The sequence below is a fragment of the Oncorhynchus mykiss genome, unplaced genomic scaffold (genome assembly GCF_013265735.2).
Source record: "Oncorhynchus mykiss isolate Arlee unplaced genomic scaffold, USDA_OmykA_1.1 un_scaffold_87, whole genome shotgun sequence".
Taxonomy (NCBI): domain Eukaryota; kingdom Metazoa; phylum Chordata; class Actinopteri; order Salmoniformes; family Salmonidae; genus Oncorhynchus; species Oncorhynchus mykiss.
Window position 1 is genome coordinate 624,726 of NW_023493659.1, and position 21,998 is coordinate 646,723.

The 21,998-nt window shown below is 53.8% G+C and overlaps 1 protein-coding gene across 4 annotated transcripts in view; it reads left to right on the top strand.

Moving 5' to 3' along the window:
• LOC110517278 (LIM and calponin homology domains-containing protein 1-like) overlaps positions 1–21,998 on the top strand; it is a 92,214-nt gene that overhangs the window by 69,218 nt on the left and 998 nt on the right. For 3 of the 4 annotated variants that reach the window (XM_036971950.1, XM_036971949.1, XM_036971952.1), the window contains 4 exons: positions 12,741–12,833; positions 13,044–13,143; positions 15,747–15,822; positions 16,226–16,297. In XM_036971950.1, coding sequence (XP_036827845.1) covers positions 12,741–12,833; positions 13,044–13,143; positions 15,747–15,822; positions 16,226–16,297 — 341 coding nt within the window. The remainder of the gene's footprint in view (positions 1–12,740; positions 12,834–13,043; positions 13,144–15,746; positions 15,823–16,225; positions 16,298–21,998) is intronic. The other variant, XM_036971951.1, reaches the window with a different exon arrangement.

The following is a 21,998-nucleotide window of genomic DNA, read 5'->3' on the forward strand; positions in this document are numbered from 1 at the left end:
AGGAGGACAGTTACAGCCAGGTATGGGACAGGGACAGTGGAGGAGGATAGTTACAACCAGGTATGGGACAGGGACAGGGACAGTGGAGGAGGATAGTTACAGCCAGGTATGGGACAGGGACAGTGGAGGAGGATAGTTACAGCCAGGTATGGGACAGGGACAGTGGAGGAGGATAGTTACAGCCAGGTATGGGACAGGGACAGGGACAGTGGAGGAGGATAGTTACAGCCAGGTATGGGACAGGGACAGTGGAGGAGGACAGTTACAGCCAGGTATGGGACAGGGACAGGGACAGTAGAGGAGGATAGTTACAGCCAGGTATGGGACAGGGACAGGGACAGTGGAGGAGGACAGTTACAGCCAGGTATGGGACAGGGACAGTGGAGGAGGATAGTTACAGCCAGGTATGGGACAGGGACAGTGGAGGAGGATAGTTACAGCCAGGTATGGGACAGGGACAGTGGAGGAGGATAGTTACAGCCAGGTATGGGACAGGGACAGTGGAGGAGGATAGTTACAGCCAGGTATGGGACAGGGACAGTGGAGGAGGACAGTTACAGCCAGGTATGGGACAGGGACAGGGACAGTGGAGGAGGATAGTTACAGACAGGTATGGGACAGGGACAGTGGAGGAGGATAGTTACAGCCAGGTATGGGACAGGGACAGTGGAGGAGGATAGTTACAGCCAGGTATGGGACAGGGACAGTGGAGTAGGATAGTTGCAGCCAGGTATGGGACAGGGACAGTGGAGGAGGATAGTTACAGCCAGGTATGGGACAGGGACAGTGGAGGAGGACAGTTACAGCCAGGTATGGGACAGGGACAGTGGAGGAGGATAGTTGCAGCCAGGTATGGGACAGGGACAGTGGAGGAGGATAGTTACAGCCAGGTATGGGACAGGGACAGTGGAGGAGGACAGTTACAGCCAGGTATGGGACAGGGACAGGGACAGTGGAGGAGGATAGTTACAGCCAGGTATGGGACAGGGACAGTGGAGGAGGACAGTTACAGCCAGGTATGGGACAGGGACAGTGGAGGAGGACAGTTACAGCCAGGTATGGGACAGGGACAGTGGAGGAAGACAGTTACAGCCAGGTATGGGACAGGGACAGGGACAGTGGAGGAAGACAGTTACAGCCAGGTATGGGACAGGGACAGGGACAGTGGAGGAGGATAGTTACAGCCAGGTATGGGACAGGGACAGGGACAGTGGAGGAGGATAGTTACAGCCAGGTATGGGACAGGGACAGTGGAGGAGGATAGTTACAGCCAGGTATGGGACAGGGACAGGGACAGCGGAGGAGGATAGTTACAGCCAGGTATGGGACAGGGACAGGGACAGTGGAGGAGGATAGTTACAGCCAGGTATGGGACAGGGACAGGGACAGTGGAGGAGGATAGTTACAGCCAGGTATGGGACAGGGACAGGGACAGTGGAGGAGGATAGTTACAGCCAGGTATGGGACAGGGACAGGGACAGTGGAGGAGGATAGTTACAGCCAGGTATGGGACAGGGACAGTGGAGGAGGACAGTTACAGCCAGGTATGGGACAGGGACAGTGGAGGAGGATAGTTATAGCCAGGTATGGGACAGGGACAGTGGAGGAGGATAGGTACAGCCAGGTATGGGACAGGGACAGTGGAGGAGGATAGTTACAGCCAGGTATGGGACAGGGACAGGGACAGTGGAGGAGGATAGTTACAGCCAGGTATGGGACAGGGACAGTGACAGTGGAGGAGGATAGTTACAGCCAGGTATGGGACAGGGACAGTGGAGGAGGACAGTTACAGCCAGGTATGGGACAGGGACAGTGGAGGAGGATAGTTACAGCCAGGTATGGGACAGGGACAGTGGAGGAGGATAGTTACAGCCAGGTATGGGACAGGGACAGTGGAGGAGGACAGTTACAGCCAGGTATGGGACAGGGACAGTGGAGGAGGACAGTTACAGCCAGGTATGGGACAGGGACAGTGGAGGAGGACAGTTACAGCCAGGTATGGGACAGGGACAGTGGAGGAGGATAGTTACAGTCAGGTATGGGACAGGGACAGTGGAGGAGGACAGTTACAGCCAGGTATGGGACAGGGACAGTGGAGGAGGACAGTTACAGCCAGGTATGGGACAGGGACAGGGACAGTGGAGGAGGATAGTTACAGTCAGGTATGGGACAGGGACAGTGGAGGAGGATAGTTACAGACAGGTATGGGACAGGGACAGAGGAGGACAGTTACAGTCAGGTATGGGACAGGGACAGTGGAGGAGGACAGTTACAGCCAGGTATGGGACAGGGACAGTGGAGGAGGATAGTTACAGCCAGGTATGGGACAGGGACAGTGGAGGAGGATAGTTACAGCCAGGTATGGGACAGGGACAGTGGAGGAGGATAGTTACAGCCAGGTATGGGACAGGAACAGTGGAGGAGGATAGTTACAGCCAGGTATGGGACAGGGACAGTGGAGGAGGATAGTTACAGCCAGGTATGGGACAGGGACAGTGGAGGAGGACAGTTACAGCCAGGTATGGGACAGGGACAGGGACAGTGGAGGAGGATAGTTACAGACAGGTATGGGACAGGGACAGTGGAGGAGGATAGTTACAGCCAGGTATGGGACAGGGACAGTGGAGGAGGATAGTTACAGCCAGGTATGGGACAGGGACAGTGGAGGAGGATAGTTGCAGCCAGGTATGGGACAGGGACAGTGGAGGAGGATAGTTACAGCCAGGTATGGGACAGGGACAGTGGAGGAGGACAGTTACAGCCAGGTATGGGACAGGGACAGTGGAGGAGGATAGTTGCAGCCAGGTATGGGACAGGGACAGTGGAGGAGGATAGTTACAGCCAGGTATGGGACAGGGACAGTGGAGGAGGACAGTTACAGCCAGGTATGGGACAGGGACAGGGACAGTGGAGGAGGATAGTTACAGACAGGTATGGGACAGGGACAGTGGAGGAGGATAGTTACAGCCAGGTATGGGACAGGGACAGTGGAGGAGGATAGTTACAGCCAGGTATGGGACAGGGACAGTGGAGGAGGATAGTTGCAGCCAGGTATGGGACAGGGACAGTGGAGGAGGATAGTTACAGCCAGGTATGGGACAGGGACAGTGGAGGAGGACAGTTACAGCCAGGTATGGGACAGGGACAGTGGAGGAGGATAGTTGCAGCCAGGTATGGGACAGGGACAGTGGAGGAGGATAGTTACAGCCAGGTATGGGACAGGGACAGTGGAGGAGGACAGTTACAGCCAGGTATGGGACAGGGACAGGGACAGTGGAGGAGGATAGTTACAGCCAGGTATGGGACAGGGACAGTGGAGGAGGATAGTTGCAGCCAGGTATGGGACAGGGACAGTGGAGGAGGATAGTTACAGCCAGGTATGGGACAGGGACAGTGGAGGAGGAGAGTTACAGCCAGGTATGGGACAGGGACAGGGACAGTGGAGGAGGATAGTTACAGCCAGGTATGGGACAGGGACAGTGGAGGAGGATAGTTACAGCCAGGTATGGGACAGGGACAGTGGAGGAGGATAGTTACAGCCAGGTATGGGACAGGGACAGTGGAGGAGGATAGTTGCAGCCAGGTATGGGACAGGGACAGTGGAGGAGGATAGTTACAGCCAGGTATGGGACAGGGACAGTGGAGGAGGACAGTTACAGCCAGGTATGGGACAGGGACAGTGGAGGAGGATAGTTGCAGCCAGGTATGGGACAGGGACAGTGGAGGAGGATAGTTACAGCCAGGTATGGGACAGGGACAGTGGAGGAGGACAGTTACAGCCAGGTATGGGACAGGGACAGGGACAGTGGAGGAGGATAGTTACAGCCAGGTATGGGACAGGGACAGTGGAGGAGGACAGTTACAGCCAGGTATGGGACAGGGACAGTGGAGGAGGACAGTTACAGCCAGGTATGGGACAGGGACAGTGGAGGAAGACAGTTACAGCCAGGTATGGGACAGGGACAGGGACAGTGGAGGAAGACAGTTACAGCCAGGTATGGGACAGGGACAGGGACAGTGGAGGAGGATAGTTACAGCCAGGTATGGGACAGGGACAGGGACAGTGGAGGAGGATAGTTACAGCCAGGTATGGGACAGGGCCAGTGGAGGAGGATAGTCACAGCCAGGTATGGGACAGGGACAGGGACAGCGGAGGAGGATAGTTACAGCCAGGTATGGGACAGGGACAGGGACAGTGGAGGAGGATAGTTACAGCCAGGTATGGGACAGGGACAGGGACAGTGGAGGAGGATAGTTACAGCCAGGTATGGGACAGGGACAGGGACAGTGGAGGAGGATAGTTACAGCCAGGTATGGGACAGGGACAGGGACAGTGGAGGAGGATAGTTACAGCCAGGTATGGGACAGGGACAGTGGAGGAGGACAGTTACAGCCAGGTATGGGACAGGGACAGTGGAGGAGGATAGTTATAGCCAGGTATGGGACAGGGACAGTGGAGGAGGATAGGTACAGCCAGGTATGGGACAGGGACAGTGGAGGAGGATAGTTACAGCCAGGTATGGGACAGGGACAGGGACAGTGGAGGAGGATAGTTACAGCCAGGTATGGGACAGGGACAGGGACAGTGGAGGAGGATAGTTACAGCCAGGTATGGGACAGGGACAGTGGAGGAGGACAGTTACAGCCAGGTATGGGACAGGGACAGTGGAGGAGGACAGTTACAGCCAGGTATGGGACAGGGACAGTGGAGGAGGACAGTTACAGCCAGGTATGGGACAGGGACAGGGACAGTGGAGGAGGATAGTTACAGTCAGGTATGGGACAGGGACAGTGGAGGAGGATAGTTACAGACAGGTATGGGACAGGGACAGTGGAGGAGGACAGTTACAGTCAGGTATGGGACAGGGACAGTGGAGGAGGACAGTTACAGCCAGGTATGGGACAGGGACAGTGGAGGAGGATAGTTACAGCCAGGTATGGGACAGGGACAGTGGAGGAGGATAGTTACAGCCAGGTATGGGACAGGGACAGTGGAGGAGGATAGTTACAGCCAGGTATGGGACAGGGACAGGGACAGTGGAGGAGGATAGTTACAGCCAGGTATGGGACAGGGACAGTGGAGGAGGACAGTTACAGCCAGGTATGGGACAGGGACAGTGGAGGAGGACAGTTACAGTCAGGTATGGGACAGGGACAGTGGAGGAGGATAGTTACAGCCAGGTATGGGACAGGGACAGTGGAGGAGGATAGTTACAGCCAGGTATGGGACAGGGACAGTGGAGGAGGATAGTTACAGCCAGGTATGGGAAAGGGACAGGGACAGTGGAGGAGGATAGTTACAGCCAGGTATGGGACAGGGACAGTGGAGGAGGACAGTTACAGCCAGGTATGGGACAGGGACAGTGGAGGAGGACAGTTACAGTCAGGTATGGGACAGGGACAGTGGAGGAGGATAGTTACAGCCAGGTATGGGACAGGGACAGTGGAGGAGGATAGTTACAGCCAGGTATGGGACAGGGACAGTGGAGGAGGACAGTTACAGCCAGGTATGGGACAGGGACAGTGGAGGAGGACAGTTACAGCCAGGTATGGGACAGGGACAGTGGAGGAGGATAGTTACAGTCAGGTATGGGACAGGGACAGTGGAGGAGGACAGTTACAGCCAGGTATGGGACAGGGACAGTGGAGGAGGACAGTTACAGCCAGGTATGGGACAGGGACAGGGACAGTGGAGGAGGATAGTTACAGTCAGGTATGGGACAGGGACAGTGGAGGAGGATAGTTACAGACAGGTATGGGACAGGGACAGTGGAGGAGGACAGTTACAGGCAGGTATGGGACAGGGACAGTGGAGGAGGACAGTTACAGCCAGGTATGGGACAGGGACAGTGGAGGAGGATAGTTACAGCCAGGTATGGGACAGGGACAGTGGAGGAGGATAGTTACAGCCAGGTATGGGACAGGGACAGTGGAGGAGGATAGTTACAGCCAGGTATGGGACAGGGACAGTGGAGGAGGATAGTTACAGCCAGGTATGGGACAGGGACAGTGGAGGAGGACAGTTACAGCCAGGTATGGGACAGGGACAGGGACAGTGGAGGAGGATAGTTACAGACAGGTATGGGACAGGGACAGTGGAGGAGGATAGTTACAGCCAGGTATGGGACAGGGGCAGTGGAGGAGGATAGTTACAGCCAGGTATGGGACAGGGACAGTGGAGGAGGATAGTTGCAGCCAGGTATGGGACAGGGACAGTGGAGGAGGATAGTTACAGCCAGGTATGGGACAGGGACAGTGGAGGAGGACAGTTACAGCCAGGTATGGGACAGGGACAGTGGAGGAGGATAGTTGCAGCCAGGTATGGGACAGGGACAGTGGAGGAGGATAGTTACAGCCAGGTATGGGACAGGGACAGTGGAGGAGGACAGTAACAGCCAGGTATGGGACAGGGACAGGGACAGTGGAGGAGGATAGTTACAGCCAGGTATGGGACAGGGACAGTGGAGGAGGATAGTTACAGCCAGGTATGGGACAGGGACAGTGGAGGAGGATAGTTACAGCCAGGTATGGGACAGGGACAGTGGAGGAGGATAGTTGCAGCCAGGTATGGGACAGGGACAGTGGAGGAGGATAGTTACAGCCAGGTATGGGACAGGGACAGTGGAGGAGGACAGTTACAGCCAGGTATGGGACAGGGACAGTGGAGGAGGATAGTTGCAGCCAGGTATGGGACAGGGACAGTGGAGGAGGATAGTTACAGCCAGGTATGGGACAGGGACAGTGGAGGAGGACAGTTACAGCCAGGTATGGGACAGGGACAGGGACAGTGGAGGAGGATAGTTACAGCCAGGTATGGGACAGGGACAGTGGAGGAGGACAGTTACAGCCAGGTATGGGACAGGGACAGTGGAGGAGGACAGTTACAGCCAGGTATGGGACAGGGACAGTGGAGGAAGACAGTTACAGCCAGGTATGGGACAGGGACAGGGACAGTGGAGGAAGACAGTTACAGCCAGGTATGGGACAGGGACAGGGACAGTGGAGGAGGATAGTTACAGCCAGGTATGGGACAGGGACAGGGACAGTGGAGGAGGATAGTTACAGCCAGGTATGGGACATGGCCAGTGGAGGAGGATAGTCACAGCCAGGTATGGGACAGGGACAGGGACAGCGGAGGAGGATAGTTACAGCCAGGTATGGGACAGGGACAGGGACAGTGGAGGAGGATAGTTACAGCCAGGTATGGGACAGGGACAGGGACAGTGGAGGAGGATAGTTACAGCCAGGTATGGGACAGGGACAGGGACAGTGGAGGAGGATAGTTACAGCCAGGTATGGGACAGGGACAGGGACAGTGGAGGAGGATAGTTACAGCCAGGTATGGGACAGGGACAGTGGAGGAGGACAGTTACAGCCAGGTATGGGACAGGGACAGTGGAGGAGGATAGTTATAGCCAGGTATGGGACAGGGACAGTGGAGGAGGATAGGTACAGCCAGGTATGGGACAGGGACAGTGGAGGAGGATAGTTACAGCCAGGTATGGGACAGGGACAGGGACAGTGGAGGAGGATAGTTACAGCCAGGTATGGGACAGGGACAGGGACAGTGGAGGAGGATAGTTACAGCCAGGTATGGGACAGGGACAGTGGAGGAGGACAGTTACAGCCAGGTATGGGACAGGGACAGTGGAGGAGGATAGTTATAGCCAGGTATGGGACAGGGACAGTGGAGGAGGATAGTTACAGCCAGGTATGGGACAGGGACAGTGGAGGAGGACAGTTACAGCCAGGTATGGGGCAGGGACAGTGGAGGAGGACAGTTACAGCCAGGTATGGGACAGGGACAGTGGAGGAGGACAGTTACAGCCAGGTATGGGACAGGGACAGTGGAGGAGGATAGTTACAGTCAGGTATGGGACAGGGACAGTGGAGGAGGACAGTTACAGCCAGGTATGGGACAGGGACAGTGGAGGAGGACAGTTACAGCCAGGTATGGGACAGGGACAGGGACAGTGGAGGAGGATAGTTACAGTCAGGTATGGGACAGGGACAGTGGAGGAGGATAGTTACAGACAGGTATGGGACAGGGACAGTGGAGGAGGACAGTTACAGTCAGGTATGGGACAGGGACAGTGGAGGAGGACAGTTACAGCCAGGTATGGGACAGGGACAGTGGAGGAGGATAGTTACAGCCAGGTATGGGACAGGGACAGTGGAGGAGGATAGTTACAGCCAGGTATGGGACAGGGACAGTGGAGGAGGATAGTTACAGCCAGGTATGGGACAGGGACAGGGACAGTGGAGGAGGATAGTTACAGCCAGGTATGGGACAGGGACAGTGGAGGAGGACAGTTACAGCCAGGTATGGGACAGGGACAGTGGAGGAGGACAGTTACAGTCAGGTATGGGACAGGGACAGTGGAGGAGGACAGTTACAGCCAGGTATGGGACAGGGACAGTGGAGGAGGATAGTTACAGCCAGGTATGGGACAGGGACAGTGGAGGAGGATAGTTACAGCCAGGTATGGGACAGGGACAGGGACAGTGGAGGAGGATAGTTACAGCCAGGTATGGGACAGGGACAGTGGAGGAGGACAGTTACAGCCAGGTATGGGACAGGGACAGTGGAGGAGGACAGTTACAGTCAGGTATGGGACAGGGACAGTGGAGGAGGATAGTTACAGCCAGGTATGGGACAGGGACAGTGGAGGAGGATAGTTACAGCCAGGTATGGGACAGGGACAGTGGAGGAGGATAGTTACAGCCAGGTATGGGACAGGGACAGGGACAGTGGAGGAGGATAGTTACAGCCAGGTATGGGACAGGGACAGTGGAGGAGGATAGTTACAGCCAGGTATGGGACAGGGACAGTGGAGGAGGATAGTTACAGCCAGGTATGGGACAGGGACAGTGGAGGAGGACAGTTACAGCCAGGTATGGGACAGGGACAGTGGAGGAGGACAGTTACAGCCAGGTATGGGACAGGGACAGTGGAGGAGGATAGTTACAGCCAGGTATGGGACAGGGACAGGGACAGTGGAGGAGGACAGTTACAGCCAGGTATGGGACAGGGACAGTGGAGGAGGATAGGTACAGCCAGGTATGGGACAGGGACAGGGACAGTGGAGGAGGATAGTTACAGCCAGGTATGGGACAGGGACAGGGACAGTGGAGGAGGATAGTTACAGCCAGGTATGGGACAGGGACAGTGGAGGAGGATAGTTACAGCCAGGTATGGGACAGGGACAGTGGAGGAGGACAGTTACAGTCAGGTATGGGACAGGGACAGTGGAGGAGGACAGTTACAGCCAGGTATGGGACAGGGACAGTGGAGGAGGATAGTTACAGCCAGGTATGGGACAGGGACAGTGGAGGAGGACAGTTACAGCCAGGTATGGGACAGGGACAGGGACAGTGGAGGAGGATAGTTACAGCCAGGTATGGGACAGGGACAGGGACAGTGGAGGAGGACAGTTACAGCCAGGTATGGGACAGGGACAGTGGAGGAGGACAGTTACAGTTAGGTATGGGACAGGGACAGTGGAGGAGGATAGTTACAGCCAGGTATGGGACAGGGACAGGGACAGTGGAGGAGGATAGTTACAGCCAGGTATGGGACAGGGACAGGGACAGTGAAGGAGGACAGTTACAGCCAGGTATGGGACAGGGACAGGGACAGTGGAGGAGGATAGTTACAGTCAGGTATTGGACAGGGACAGTGGAGGAGGATAGTTACAGCCAGGTATGGGACAGGGACAGTGGAGGAGGACAGTTACAGTCAGGTATGGGACAGGGACAGGGACAGTGGAGGAGGACAGTTACAGCCAGGTATGGGACAGGGACAGTGGAGGAGGATAGGTACAGCCAGGTATGGGACAGGGACAGGGACAGTGGAGGAGGATAGTTACAGCCAGGTATGGGACAGGGACAGGGACAGTGGAGGAGGATAGTTACAGCCAGGTATGGGACAGGGACAGTGGAGGAGGATAGTTACAGCCAGGTATGGGACAGGGACAGTGGAGGAGGACAGTTACAGTCAGGTATGGGACAGGGACAGTGGAGGAGGACAGTTACAGCCAGGTATGGGACAGGGACAGTGGAGGAGGATAGTTACAGCCAGGTATGGGACAGGGACAGTGGAGGAGGACAGTTACAGCCAGGTATGGGACAGGGACAGGGACAGTGGAGGAGGATAGTTACAGCCAGGTATGGGACAGGGACAGGGACAGTGGAGGAGGACAGTTACAGCCAGGTATGGGACAGGGACAGTGGAGGAGGACAGTTACAGTTAGGTATGGGACAGGGACAGTGGAGGAGGATAGTTACAGCCAGGTATGGGACAGGGACAGGGACAGTGGAGGAGGATAGTTACAGCCAGGTATGGGACAGGGACAGGGACAGTGAAGGAGGACAGTTACAGCCAGGTATGGGACAGGGACAGGGACAGTGGAGGAGGATAGTTACAGTCAGGTATTGGACAGGGACAGTGGAGGAGGATAGTTACAGCCAGGTATGGGACAGGGACAGTGGAGGAGGATAGTTACAGCCAGGTATGGGACAGGGACAGGGACAGTGGAGGAGGACAGTTACAGCCAGGTATGGGACAGGGACAGTGGAGGAGGATAGGTACAGCCAGGTATGGGACAGGGACAGGGACAGTGGAGGAGGATAGTTACAGCCAGGTATGGGACAGGGACAGGGACAGTGGAGGAGGATAGTTACAGCCAGGTATGGGACAGGGACAGTGGAGGAGGATAGTTACAGCCAGGTATGGGACAGGGACAGTGGAGGAGGACAGTTACAGTCAGGTATGGGACAGGGACAGTGGAGGAGGACAGTTACAGCCAGGTATGGGACAGGGACAGTGGAGGAGGATAGTTACAGCCAGGTATGGGACAGGGACAGTGGAGGAGGACAGTTACAGCCAGGTATGGGACAGGGACAGGGACAGTGGAGGAGGATAGTTACAGCCAGGTATGGGACAGGGACAGGGACAGTGGAGGAGGACAGTTACAGCCAGGTATGGGACAGGGACAGTGGAGGAGGACAGTTACAGTTAGGTATGGGACAGGGACAGTGGAGGAGGATAGTTACAGCCAGGTATGGGACAGGGACAGGGACAGTGGAGGAGGATAGTTACAGCCAGGTATGGGACAGGGACAGGGACAGTGGAGGAGGACAGTTACAGCCAGGTATGGGACAGGGACAGTGGAGGAGGACAGTTACAGTTAGGTATGGGACAGGGACAGTGGAGGAGGATAGTTACAGCCAGGTATGGGACAGGGACAGGGACAGTGGAGGAGGATAGTTACAGCCAGGTATGGGACAGGGACAGTGGAGGAGGATAGTTACAGCCAGGTATGGGACAGGGACAGTGGAGGAGGACAGTTACAGTCAGGTATGGGACAGGGACAGTGGAGGAGGACAGTTACAGCCAGGTATGGGACAGGGACAGTGGAGGAGGATAGTTACAGCCAGGTATGGGACAGGGACAGTGGAGGAGGACAGTTACAGCCAGGTATGGGACAGGGACAGGGACAGTGGAGGAGGATAGTTACAGCCAGGTATGGGACAGGGACAGGGACAGTGGAGGAGGACAGTTACAGCCAGGTATGGGACAGGGACAGTGGAGGAGGACAGTTACAGTTAGGTATGGGACAGGGACAGTGGAGGAGGATAGTTACAGCCAGGTATGGGACAGGGACAGGGACAGTGGAGGAGGATAGTTACAGCCAGGTATGGGACAGGGACAGGGACAGTGAAGGAGGACAGTTACAGCCAGGTATGGGACAGGGACAGGGACAGTGGAGGAGGATAGTTACAGTCAGGTATTGGACAGGGACAGTGGAGGAGGATAGTTACAGCCAGGTATGGGACAGGGACAGTGGAGGAGGATAGTTACAGCCAGGTATGGGACAGGGACAGGGACAGTGGAGGAGGACAGTTACAGCCAGGTATGGGACAGGGACAGTGGAGGAGGATAGGTACAGCCAGGTATGGGACAGGGACAGGGACAGTGGAGGAGGATAGTTACAGCCAGGTATGGGACAGGGACAGGGACAGTGGAGGAGGATAGTTACAGCCAGGTATGGGACAGGGACAGTGGAGGAGGATAGTTACAGCCAGGTATGGGACAGGGACAGTGGAGGAGGACAGTTACAGTCAGGTATGGGACAGGGACAGTGGAGGAGGACAGTTACAGCCAGGTATGGGACAGGGACAGTGGAGGAGGATAGTTACAGCCAGGTATGGGACAGGGACAGTGGAGGAGGACAGTTACAGCCAGGTATGGGACAGGGACAGGGACAGTGGAGGAGGATAGTTACAGCCAGGTATGGGACAGGGACAGGGACAGTGGAGGAGGACAGTTACAGCCAGGTATGGGACAGGGACAGTGGAGGAGGACAGTTACAGTTAGGTATGGGACAGGGACAGTGGAGGAGGATAGTTACAGCCAGGTATGGGACAGGGACAGGGACAGTGGAGGAGGATAGTTACAGCCAGGTATGGGACAGGGACAGGGACAGTGAAGGAGGACAGTTACAGCCAGGTATGGGACAGGGACAGGGACAGTGGAGGAGGATAGTTACAGTCAGGTATTGGACAGGGACAGTGGAGGAGGATAGTTACAGCCAGGTATGGGACAGGGACAGTGGAGGAGGCTTCACTGTTATCATCACCCTGATGTCGTTTTCACATTCATGTGTGTGACTTGTGACGTGTGTGTTTGTGTGTGTGTGACGTACTTGCGTGTGTGTATGTGGTGTGTGTGTCTGCAGGAGCAGTACCTCAGGGAGCAGGATAAACTGAAAGGGGAGTGGGAGAGAGCGCAGAGAGAGGTGGACGAGGAAGAACGAAGACACAATGAAGAGGTAGCAAACACATTAGCCTTTAGCATTAGCCCCGACACACACATTGGCCTTTAGCATTAGCCCTTACACACACATTAGCCTTTAGCATTAGCCCTGACACACATTAGCCTTTAGCATTAGCCCTGACACACATTAGCCTTTAGCATTAGCCCTGTAATGAGTCCTCTATTATCAGTAATTATCATCATGTGCATCTTCTCCTGTTTCCAGGAGAAGAAGATCCTGGAGGAGACGGCAACGGCCCTTTCTCATCCACCTCCCACAGAGCTCGCTGTTCAGACAGAAGTGATCGTTCCGGCACAACAGATCTGTAAGACAGAAGCAATCTCTCATCAGAACGGCCAGGATCAGCCTGCCTTATCCCAAATACAATTTATATAGGGTTAGCACCAGTGTTGGGGAGTAGTGAACTACGTGTAGTTCAACTAGTTGTTTAACGACATTTTACAGTAGCTTGGTGTTAGTTCACTGTTTTACCATGTAGCGGTGTAGCTAACTACTGGAACTACACTACTGTTTTACCATGTAGTGGTGTAGCTAACTACCGGAACTACACTACTGTTTTACCATGTAGTGGTGTAGCTAACTACCGGAACTACACTACTGTTTTACCATGTAGTGGTGTAGCTAACTACCGGAACTACACTACTGTTTTACCATGTAGTGGTGTAGCTAACTACTGGAACTACACACCACTGTTTTACCATGTAGAGGTGTAGCTAACTACTGGAACTACACTCTACTGTTTTACCATGTAGCGGTGTAGCTACCTACTGGAACTACACTCTACTGTTTTACCATGTAGCGGTGTAGCTAACTACCGGAACTACACACTACTGTTTTACCATGTAGCTAACTACTGGAACTACACTCTACTGTTTTACCATGTAGCGGTGTAGCTAACTACTGGAACTACAATACTGTTTTACCATGTAGCGGTGTAGCTAACTACTGGAACTACACACCACTGTTTTACCATGTAGCGGTGTAGCTAACTACTGGAACTACACTACTGTTTTACCATGTAGCGGTGTAGCTAACTACTGGAACTACACACCACTGTTTTACCATGTAGAGGTGTAGCTACCTACTGGAACTACACTCTACTGTTTTACCATGTAGCGGTGTAGCTAACTACTGGAACTACACACTACTGTTTTACCATGTAGTGGTGTAGCTAACTACCGGAACTACACTCTACTGTTTTACCATGTAGCGGTGTAGCTAACTACCGGAACTACACTACTGTTTTACCATGTAGTGGTGTAGCTAACTACCGGAACTACACTCTACTGTTTTACCATGTAGCGGTGTAGCTAACTACCGGAACTACACACTACTGTTTTACCATGTAGCGGTGTAGCTAACTACCGGAACTACACTCTACTGTTTTACCATGTAGTGGTGTAGCTAACTACTGGAACTACACTCTACTGTTTTACCATGTAGCGGTGTAGCTACCTACTGGAACTACACTCTACTGTTTTACCATGTAGCGGTGTAGCTAACTACCGGAACTACACTACTGTTTTACCATGTAGCGGTGTAGCTAACTACCGGAACTACACTACTGTTTTACCATGTAGCGGTGTAGCTAACTACTGGAACTACACTACTGTTTTACCATGTAGCGGTGTAGCTAACTACCGGAACTACACTCTACTGTTTTACCATGTAGCGGTGTAGCTAACTACCGGAACTACACTACTGTTTTACCATGTAGTGGTGTAGCTAACTACCGGAACTACACTCTACTGTTTTACCATGTAGCGGTGTAGCTAACTACCGGAACTACACACTACTGTTTTACCATGTAGCGGTGTAGCTAACTACCGGAACTACACTCTACTGTTTTACCATGTAGTGGTGTAGCTAACTACTGGAACTACACTCTACTGTTTTACCATGTAGCGGTGTAGCTACCTACTGGAACTACACTCTACTGTTTTACCATGTAGCGGTGTAGCTAACTACCGGAACTACACTACTGTTTTACCATGTAGCGGTGTAGCTAACTACCGGAACTACACTACTGTTTTACCATGTAGCGGTGTAGCTAACTACTGGAACTACACTACTGTTTTACCATGTAGCGGTGTAGCTAACTACCGGAACTACACTACTGTTTTACCATGTAGCGGTGTAGCTAACTACCGGAACTACACTACTGTTTTACCATGTAGCGGTGTAGCTAACTACTGGAACTACACTACTGTTTTACCATGTAGCGGTGTAGCTAACTACTGGAACTACACTACTGTTTTACCATGTAGCGGTGTAGCTAACTACCGGAACTACACTACTGTTTTACCATGTAGCGGTGTAGCTAACTACCGGAACTACACACTACTGTTTTACCATGTAGCGGTGTAGCTAACTACTGAAACTACACTCTACTGTTTTACCATGTAGCGGTGTAGTAGACAGGAATGTCCTTTCTTTTCCTCATCAGACCTGATTCTCACTTGCTGTGTTTAATAGCATAATTACACATTCTGTTAACATCTGACGACAGAGGGGTCTGGTCTTCCAGTTTGAAGTCTGACATTTCATATTTAGATATTATATTTTTTAGTAGTAGTTTGGAAGTAGTGAGCTATTTTTCTCAGTAACTTTAGTTCAGTAAACTATGTTTTTCTTAAGCTTTAGTGTAGCTGTTACTAGTGTTCAGTAATTGGTAGCTTGGTGAACTATATTTTCAGATTGTCTTCCCCAAAACTGGTTAGCACACACACAGTCACACAGTCACACACAAACGCGTGCACGCACACACACACACACACACACACACACACACACACACACACACACACACACACACACGCACACAGAGGTGCCCATACACACCCACAGGAAGGAAGGAAAGTCGGGGTTAGTACTATAACCATGGTAACTAGTGTTGTGTTGTGACAGATGCATCATGGGACTGTGAGTCATCCAGGGGTCAGGAGACGTCTCTGGACCGCAACCAGCCCTGCGCCGTCAAGAGGTGTGTGATACGTAGCTCTGCTGTAGTCTGTGTGTGTGTGTGTGTGTGTGTGTGTGTGTGTGTGTGTGTGTGTGTGTGTGTGTGTGTGTGTGTGTGTGTATGTGATACGTAGCTCTGCTGTAGTCTCTGTGTGTGTGTGTATATGATATGTAGCTCTGCTGTAGTCTCTGTGTGTGTGTGTGTGTGTGTGTGTGTATGTGATACGTAGCTCTGCTGTAGTCTGTGTGTGTGTGTGTGTGTATGTGATACGTAGCTCTGCTGTAGTCTGTGTGTGTGTGTGTGTGTGTGTATGTGATATGTAGCTCTGCTGTAGTCAGTGTGTGTGTGCGTGTGTGTGTGTATGTGATACGTAGCTCTGCTGTAATCTGTGTGTGTGTGTGTGTGTGTGTGTGTTGGCCACCAGGTCAGGATCGTATGAGGGCCCACATCCACCTTCATCATCCCCATCATCACCTCAACCGCCCTCCCCCAGCAGGTACACACTCATGAGGGGGGACATGGGGACTAAATGAACCTAGTTACTGATCCGTGTCACCGTGTCACCTAAAGCGTAACTGAGCGCTTAAACAAACCGTCTGGAATTAACATGGACTGTCAATGGACAACTTTTCTTCTTAGGCCGTTCATACGCGCGCTGACACGTTCACACGCCTTGTTGAGCAACATCCTCTTTCTCCGCGAGCATTTAACGTGATGGATAAAAGCCTATAGACTGTAGACTGTAGACTGTAGCCTGTAGACTGTAGGCTGTAGACTGTAGCCTGTAGACTGTAGACTGTAGCCTGTAGACTGTAGACTGTAGCCTGTAGACTGTAGGCTGTAGACTGTAGCCTGTAGACTGTAGCCTGTAGACTGAAGACTGTAGCCTGTAGACTGTAGTCTGTAGCCTGTAGACTGTAGACTGTAGTCTGTAGCCTGTAGACTGTAGCCTGTAGACTGTAGACTGTAGACTGTAGCCTGTAGCCTGTAGCCTGTAGACTGTAGTCTGTAGACTGTAGCCTGTAGCCTGTAGCCTGTAGACTGTAGACAGTAGACTGTAGCCTGTAGGCTGTAGACTGTAGCCTGTAGCCTGTAGCCTGTAGACTGTAGACTGTAGCCTGTAGACTGTAGCCTGTAGCCTGTAGACTGTAGACTGTAGCCTGTAGCCTGTAGACTGTAGACTGTAGGCTGTAGACTGTAGGCTGTAGCCTGTGTTCTTGTCATTAAAAAGAGCCTTGTTTTAGCTCTGTTAGGCTGTATGTTGACTAGTAGACTGTAGTCTGTAGCCTGTAGACTGTAGCCTGTAGCCTGTAGACTGTAGCCTGTAGACTGTAGCCTGTAGACTGTAGCCTGTAGCCTGTAGACTGTAGCCTGTAGACTGTAGCCTGTAGATTGTAGCCTGTGTTCCTGTCATTAAAAAGAGCCTTGTTTTAGCTCTGTTAGGCTGTATGTTCACTAGTAGACTGTAGCCTGTAGCCTGTAGGCTGTAGACTGTAGACTGTAGTCTGTAGCCTGTAGCCTGTAGCCTGTAGCCTGTAGACTGTAGCCTGTAGCCTGTAGCCTGTAGACTGTAGCCTGTAGCCTGTAGACTGTAGCCTGTAGCCTGTAGATTGTAGCCTGTGTTCCTGTCATTAAAAAGAGCCTTGTTTTAGCTCTGTTAGGCTGTATGTTGACTAGTAGACTGTAGCCTGTAGGCTGTAGACTGTAGACTGTAGACTGTAGTCTGTAGCCTGTAGACTGTAGCCTGTAGCCTGTAGCCTGTAGCCTGTAGACTGTAGCCTGTAGCCTGTAGCCTGTAGCCTGTAGACTGTAGCCTGTAGATTGTAGCCTGTGTTCCTGTCATTAAAAAGAGCCTTGTTTTAGCTCTGTTAGGCTGTATGTTGACTAGTAGACTGTAGCCTGTAGACTGTAGCCTGTAGACTGTAGCCTGTAGCCTGTAGCCTGTAGCCTGTAGTCTGTAGACTGTAGCCTGTAGCCTGTAGCCTGTAGACTGTAGACAGTAGACAGTAGACTGTAGCCTGTAGCCTGTAGCCTGTAGGCTGTAGACTGTAGCCTGTAGACTGTAGGCTGTAGACTGTAGCCTGTAGCCTGTAGCCTGTAGACTGTAGACTGTAGCCTGTAGCCTGTGTTCCTGTCATTAAAAAGAGCCTTGTTTTAGCTCTGTTAGGCTGTATGTTGACTAGTAGACTGTAGTCTGTAGCCTGTAGACTGTAGCCTGTAGCCTGTAGACTGTAGCCTGTAGCCTGTAGCCTGTAGCCTGTAGACTGTAGCCTGTAGACTGTAGCCTGTAGATTGTAGCCTGTGTTCCTGTCATTAAAAAGAGCCTTGTTTTAGCTCTGTTAGGCTGTATGTTGACTAGTAGACTGTAGTCTGTAGCCTGTAGACTGTAGCCTGTAGCCTGTAGTCTGTAGTCTGTGTTCCTGTCATTAAAAAGGACCTTGTTTTAGCTGTGTTAGGCTGTATGTTGACTAGTAGACTGTAGCCTGTAGCCTGTAGCCTGTATGTTCTGGTATAGTTTATGTTGTATGAGATGTTTTGTGCTGTTTTAACAGTTGTTTATATATATACTGTATAACATGGAAAGGAAGTTGTTTCATTTAACAGGAACCCGTTGTGTTTTTATCCCAGTCGTTTATTTGGGAATAACTGTTTTATCGAGAGAGAAAGCGGCCCCATTCTCATCAACGGGGCTGTCGTGGAGGAGGTTGAGAGAGTTCCTTGGTGTCCACATCATCAACAAACTAGAATGGTGCAAACACACCAAAACGGTCGTGAAGAGGGCACGACCACACCTTTTCCCCCTCAGGAGACTGAAAAGATTTGGCATGGGTACTCAGATCCTCAAAAAGTTCAACAGCTGCACAATCGAGAGCATCACTGCCTGGTATGGCAACTGCTCGGCCTCCGACTGCAAGGCACTACAGAGGGTAGTGTGTACGGCCCAGTATATCACAGGGGCCAAGCTTCCTGCCATCCAGGACCTTTATACCAGGCGGTGTCAGAGGAAGGCCCTTAGAATTGTCAAAGACTCCAGCCTCCCAAGTCGTAGACCGTTCTCTCTCCTACCGCACTGCAAGCGGTACCGGAGCACCAAGTCTAGGTCCAAGAGGCTCCTAAACAGCTTCTACCCCCAAACCAACACCTTCTACCCCCCCAAGCCAACAGCTCCTACCCCCAAGCCAACACCTTCTACACCCCCAAGCCAACAGCTTCTACCCCCAAGCCAACAGCTTCTCCCCCCCCCCAAGCCAACAGCTTCTCCCCCCCCCCAAGCCAACACCTTCTACCCCCCCAAGCCAACACCTTCTACCCCCCCAAGCCAACACCTTCAACCCCCCCAAGCCAACACCTTCTACCCCCCCAAGCCAACACCTTCTACCCCCCCAAGCCAACACCTTCTACCCCCCCAAGCCAACAGCTTCTACCCCCCCAAGCCAACACCTTCTACCCCCCCAAGCCAACACCTTCTACCCCCCCAAGCCAACACCTTCAACCCCCCCAAGCCAACACCTTCTACCCCCCCAGGCCAACACCTTCTACCCCCCCCAAGCCAACACCTTCAACCCCCCCAAGCCAACACTTTCTACCCCCAAGCCAACACCCCCCCAAGCCAACACCTTCTACCCCCCCAAGCCAACACCTTCTACCCCCCCAAGCCAACACCTTCTACCCCCCCAAGCCAACAGCTTCTACCCCCCAAGCCAACACCTTCTACCCCCCCCAAGCCAACACCTTCAACCCCCCCAAGCCAACACTTTCTACCCCCAAGCCAACACCCCCCCAAGCCAACACCTTCTACCCCCCCAAGCCAACACCTTCTACCCCCCCAAGCCAACACCTTCTACCCCCCCAAGCCAACAGCTTCTACCCCCCCAAGCCAACACCTTCTACCCCCCCAAGCCAACACCTTCTACCCCCCCAAGCCAACACCTTCAACCCCCCCAAGCCAACACCTTCTACCCCCCCAGGCCAACACCTTCTACCCCCCCCAAGCCAACACCTTCAACCCCCCCAAGCCAACACTTTCTACCCCCAAGCCAACACCCCCCCAAGCCAACACCTTCTACCCCCCCAAGCCAACACCTTCTACCCCCCCAAGCCAACACCTTCTACCCCCCCAAGCCAACAGCTTCTACCCCCCAAGCCAACACCTTCTACCCCCCCCAAGCCAACACCTTCAACCCCCCCAAGCCAACACTTTCTACCCCCCCAAGCCAACACCTTCTACCCCCCCAAGCCAACACCTTCTACCCCCCCAAGCCAACACCTTCTACCCCCCCAAGCCAACACCTTCTACCCCCCCAAGCCAACAGCTTCTACCCCCCCAAGCCAACACCTTCTACCCCCCCAAGCCAACACCTTCTACCCCCCCAAGCCAACACCTTCAACCCCCCCAAGCCAACACCTTCTACCCCCCCAAGCCAACACCTTCTACCCCCCCCAAGCCAACACCTTCAACCCCCCCAAGCCAACACTTTCTACCCCCAAGCCAACACCTTCTACCCCCCCCAAGCGAACACCTTCAACCCCCCCAAGCCAACAGCTTCAACCCCCCCAAGCCAACAGCTTCTACACCCCCAAGCCAACAGCTTCTACCCCCAAGCCAACAGCTTCTCCCCCCCCCAAACCAACACCTTCTACCCCCCCAAGCCAACAGCTCCTACCCCCAAGCCAACACCTTCTACACCCCCAAGCCAACAGCTTCTACCCCCAAGCCAACAGCTTCTCCCCCCCCCAAGCCAACACCTTCTACCCCCAAGCCAACAGCTTCTCCCCCCCCCAAGCCAACACCTTCTACCCCCCCCCAAGCCAACACCTTCTACCCCCCCAAGCCAACACCTTCAACCCCCCCAAGCCAACACCTTCTACCCCCCCAAGCCAACACCTTCTACCCCCCCAAGCCAACACCTTCTACCCCCCCAAGCCAACAGCTTCTACCCCCCCAAGCCAACACCTTCTACCCCCCCAAGCCAACACCTTCTACCCCCCCAAGCCAACACCTTCAACCCCCCCAAGCCAACACCTTCTACCCCCCCCAAGCCAACACCTTCAACCCCCCCAAGCCAACACTTTCTACCCCCAAGCCAACACCTTCTACCCCCCCCAAGCCAACACTTTCAACCCCCCCAAGCCAACAGCTTCAACCCCCCCAAGCCAACAGCTTCTACCCCCCCAAGCCAACACCTTCTACCCCCCCCAAGCCAACACCTTCAACCCCCCCAAGCCAACACTTTCTACCCCCCCAAGCCAACACCTTCTACCCCCCCCAAGCCAACAGCTTCTACCCCCCCCAAGCCAACAGCTTCTACCCCCCCCCCAAGCCAACAGCTTCTACCCCCCCAAGCCAACAGCTTCTACCCCCCCCCCAAGCCAACAGCTTCTACCCCCCCCAAGCCAACACCTTCTACCCCCCCCAAGCCAACAGCTTCTACCCCCCCCAAGCCAACAGCTTCTACCCCCCCAAGCCAACAGCTTCTACCCCCCCCAAGCCAACAGCTTCTACCCCCCCCCCAAGCCAACACCTTCTACCCCCCCAAGCCAACACCTTCTACCCCCCCAAGCCAACACCTTCTACCCCCCCAAGCCAACACCTTCTACCCCCCAAGCCAACACCTTCTACCCCCCCAAGCCAACAGCTTCTACCCCCCCAAGCCAACACCTTCTACCCCCCCAAGCCAACACCTTCTACCCCCCCAAGCCAACACCTTCTACCCCCCCAAGCCAACACCTTCTACCCCCCAAGCCAACACCTTCTACCCCCCCAAGCCAACACCTTCTACCCCCCCAAGCCAACACCTTCTACCCCCCCCAAGCCAACACCTTCAACCCCCCCAAGCCAACACTTTCTACCCCCCCCAAGCCAACACCTTCTACCCCCCCAAGCCAACACTTTCTACCCCCCCAAGCCAACACCTTCTACCCCCCCCAAGCCAACAGCTTCTACCCCCCCCAAGCCAACAGCTTCTACCCCCCCAAGCCAACACCTTCTACCCCCCCAAGCCAACACCTTCTACCCCCCCAAGCCAACACCTTCTACCCCCCCAAGCCAACAGCTTCTACCCCCCCAAGCCAACACCTTCTACCCCCCCCAAGCCAACAGCTTCTACCCCCCCAAGCCAACAGCTTCTACCCCCCCCCCCCAAGCCATAAGACTCCTGACCATCTCATCAAATTCCTACCCAGACTATTCCCCCCCC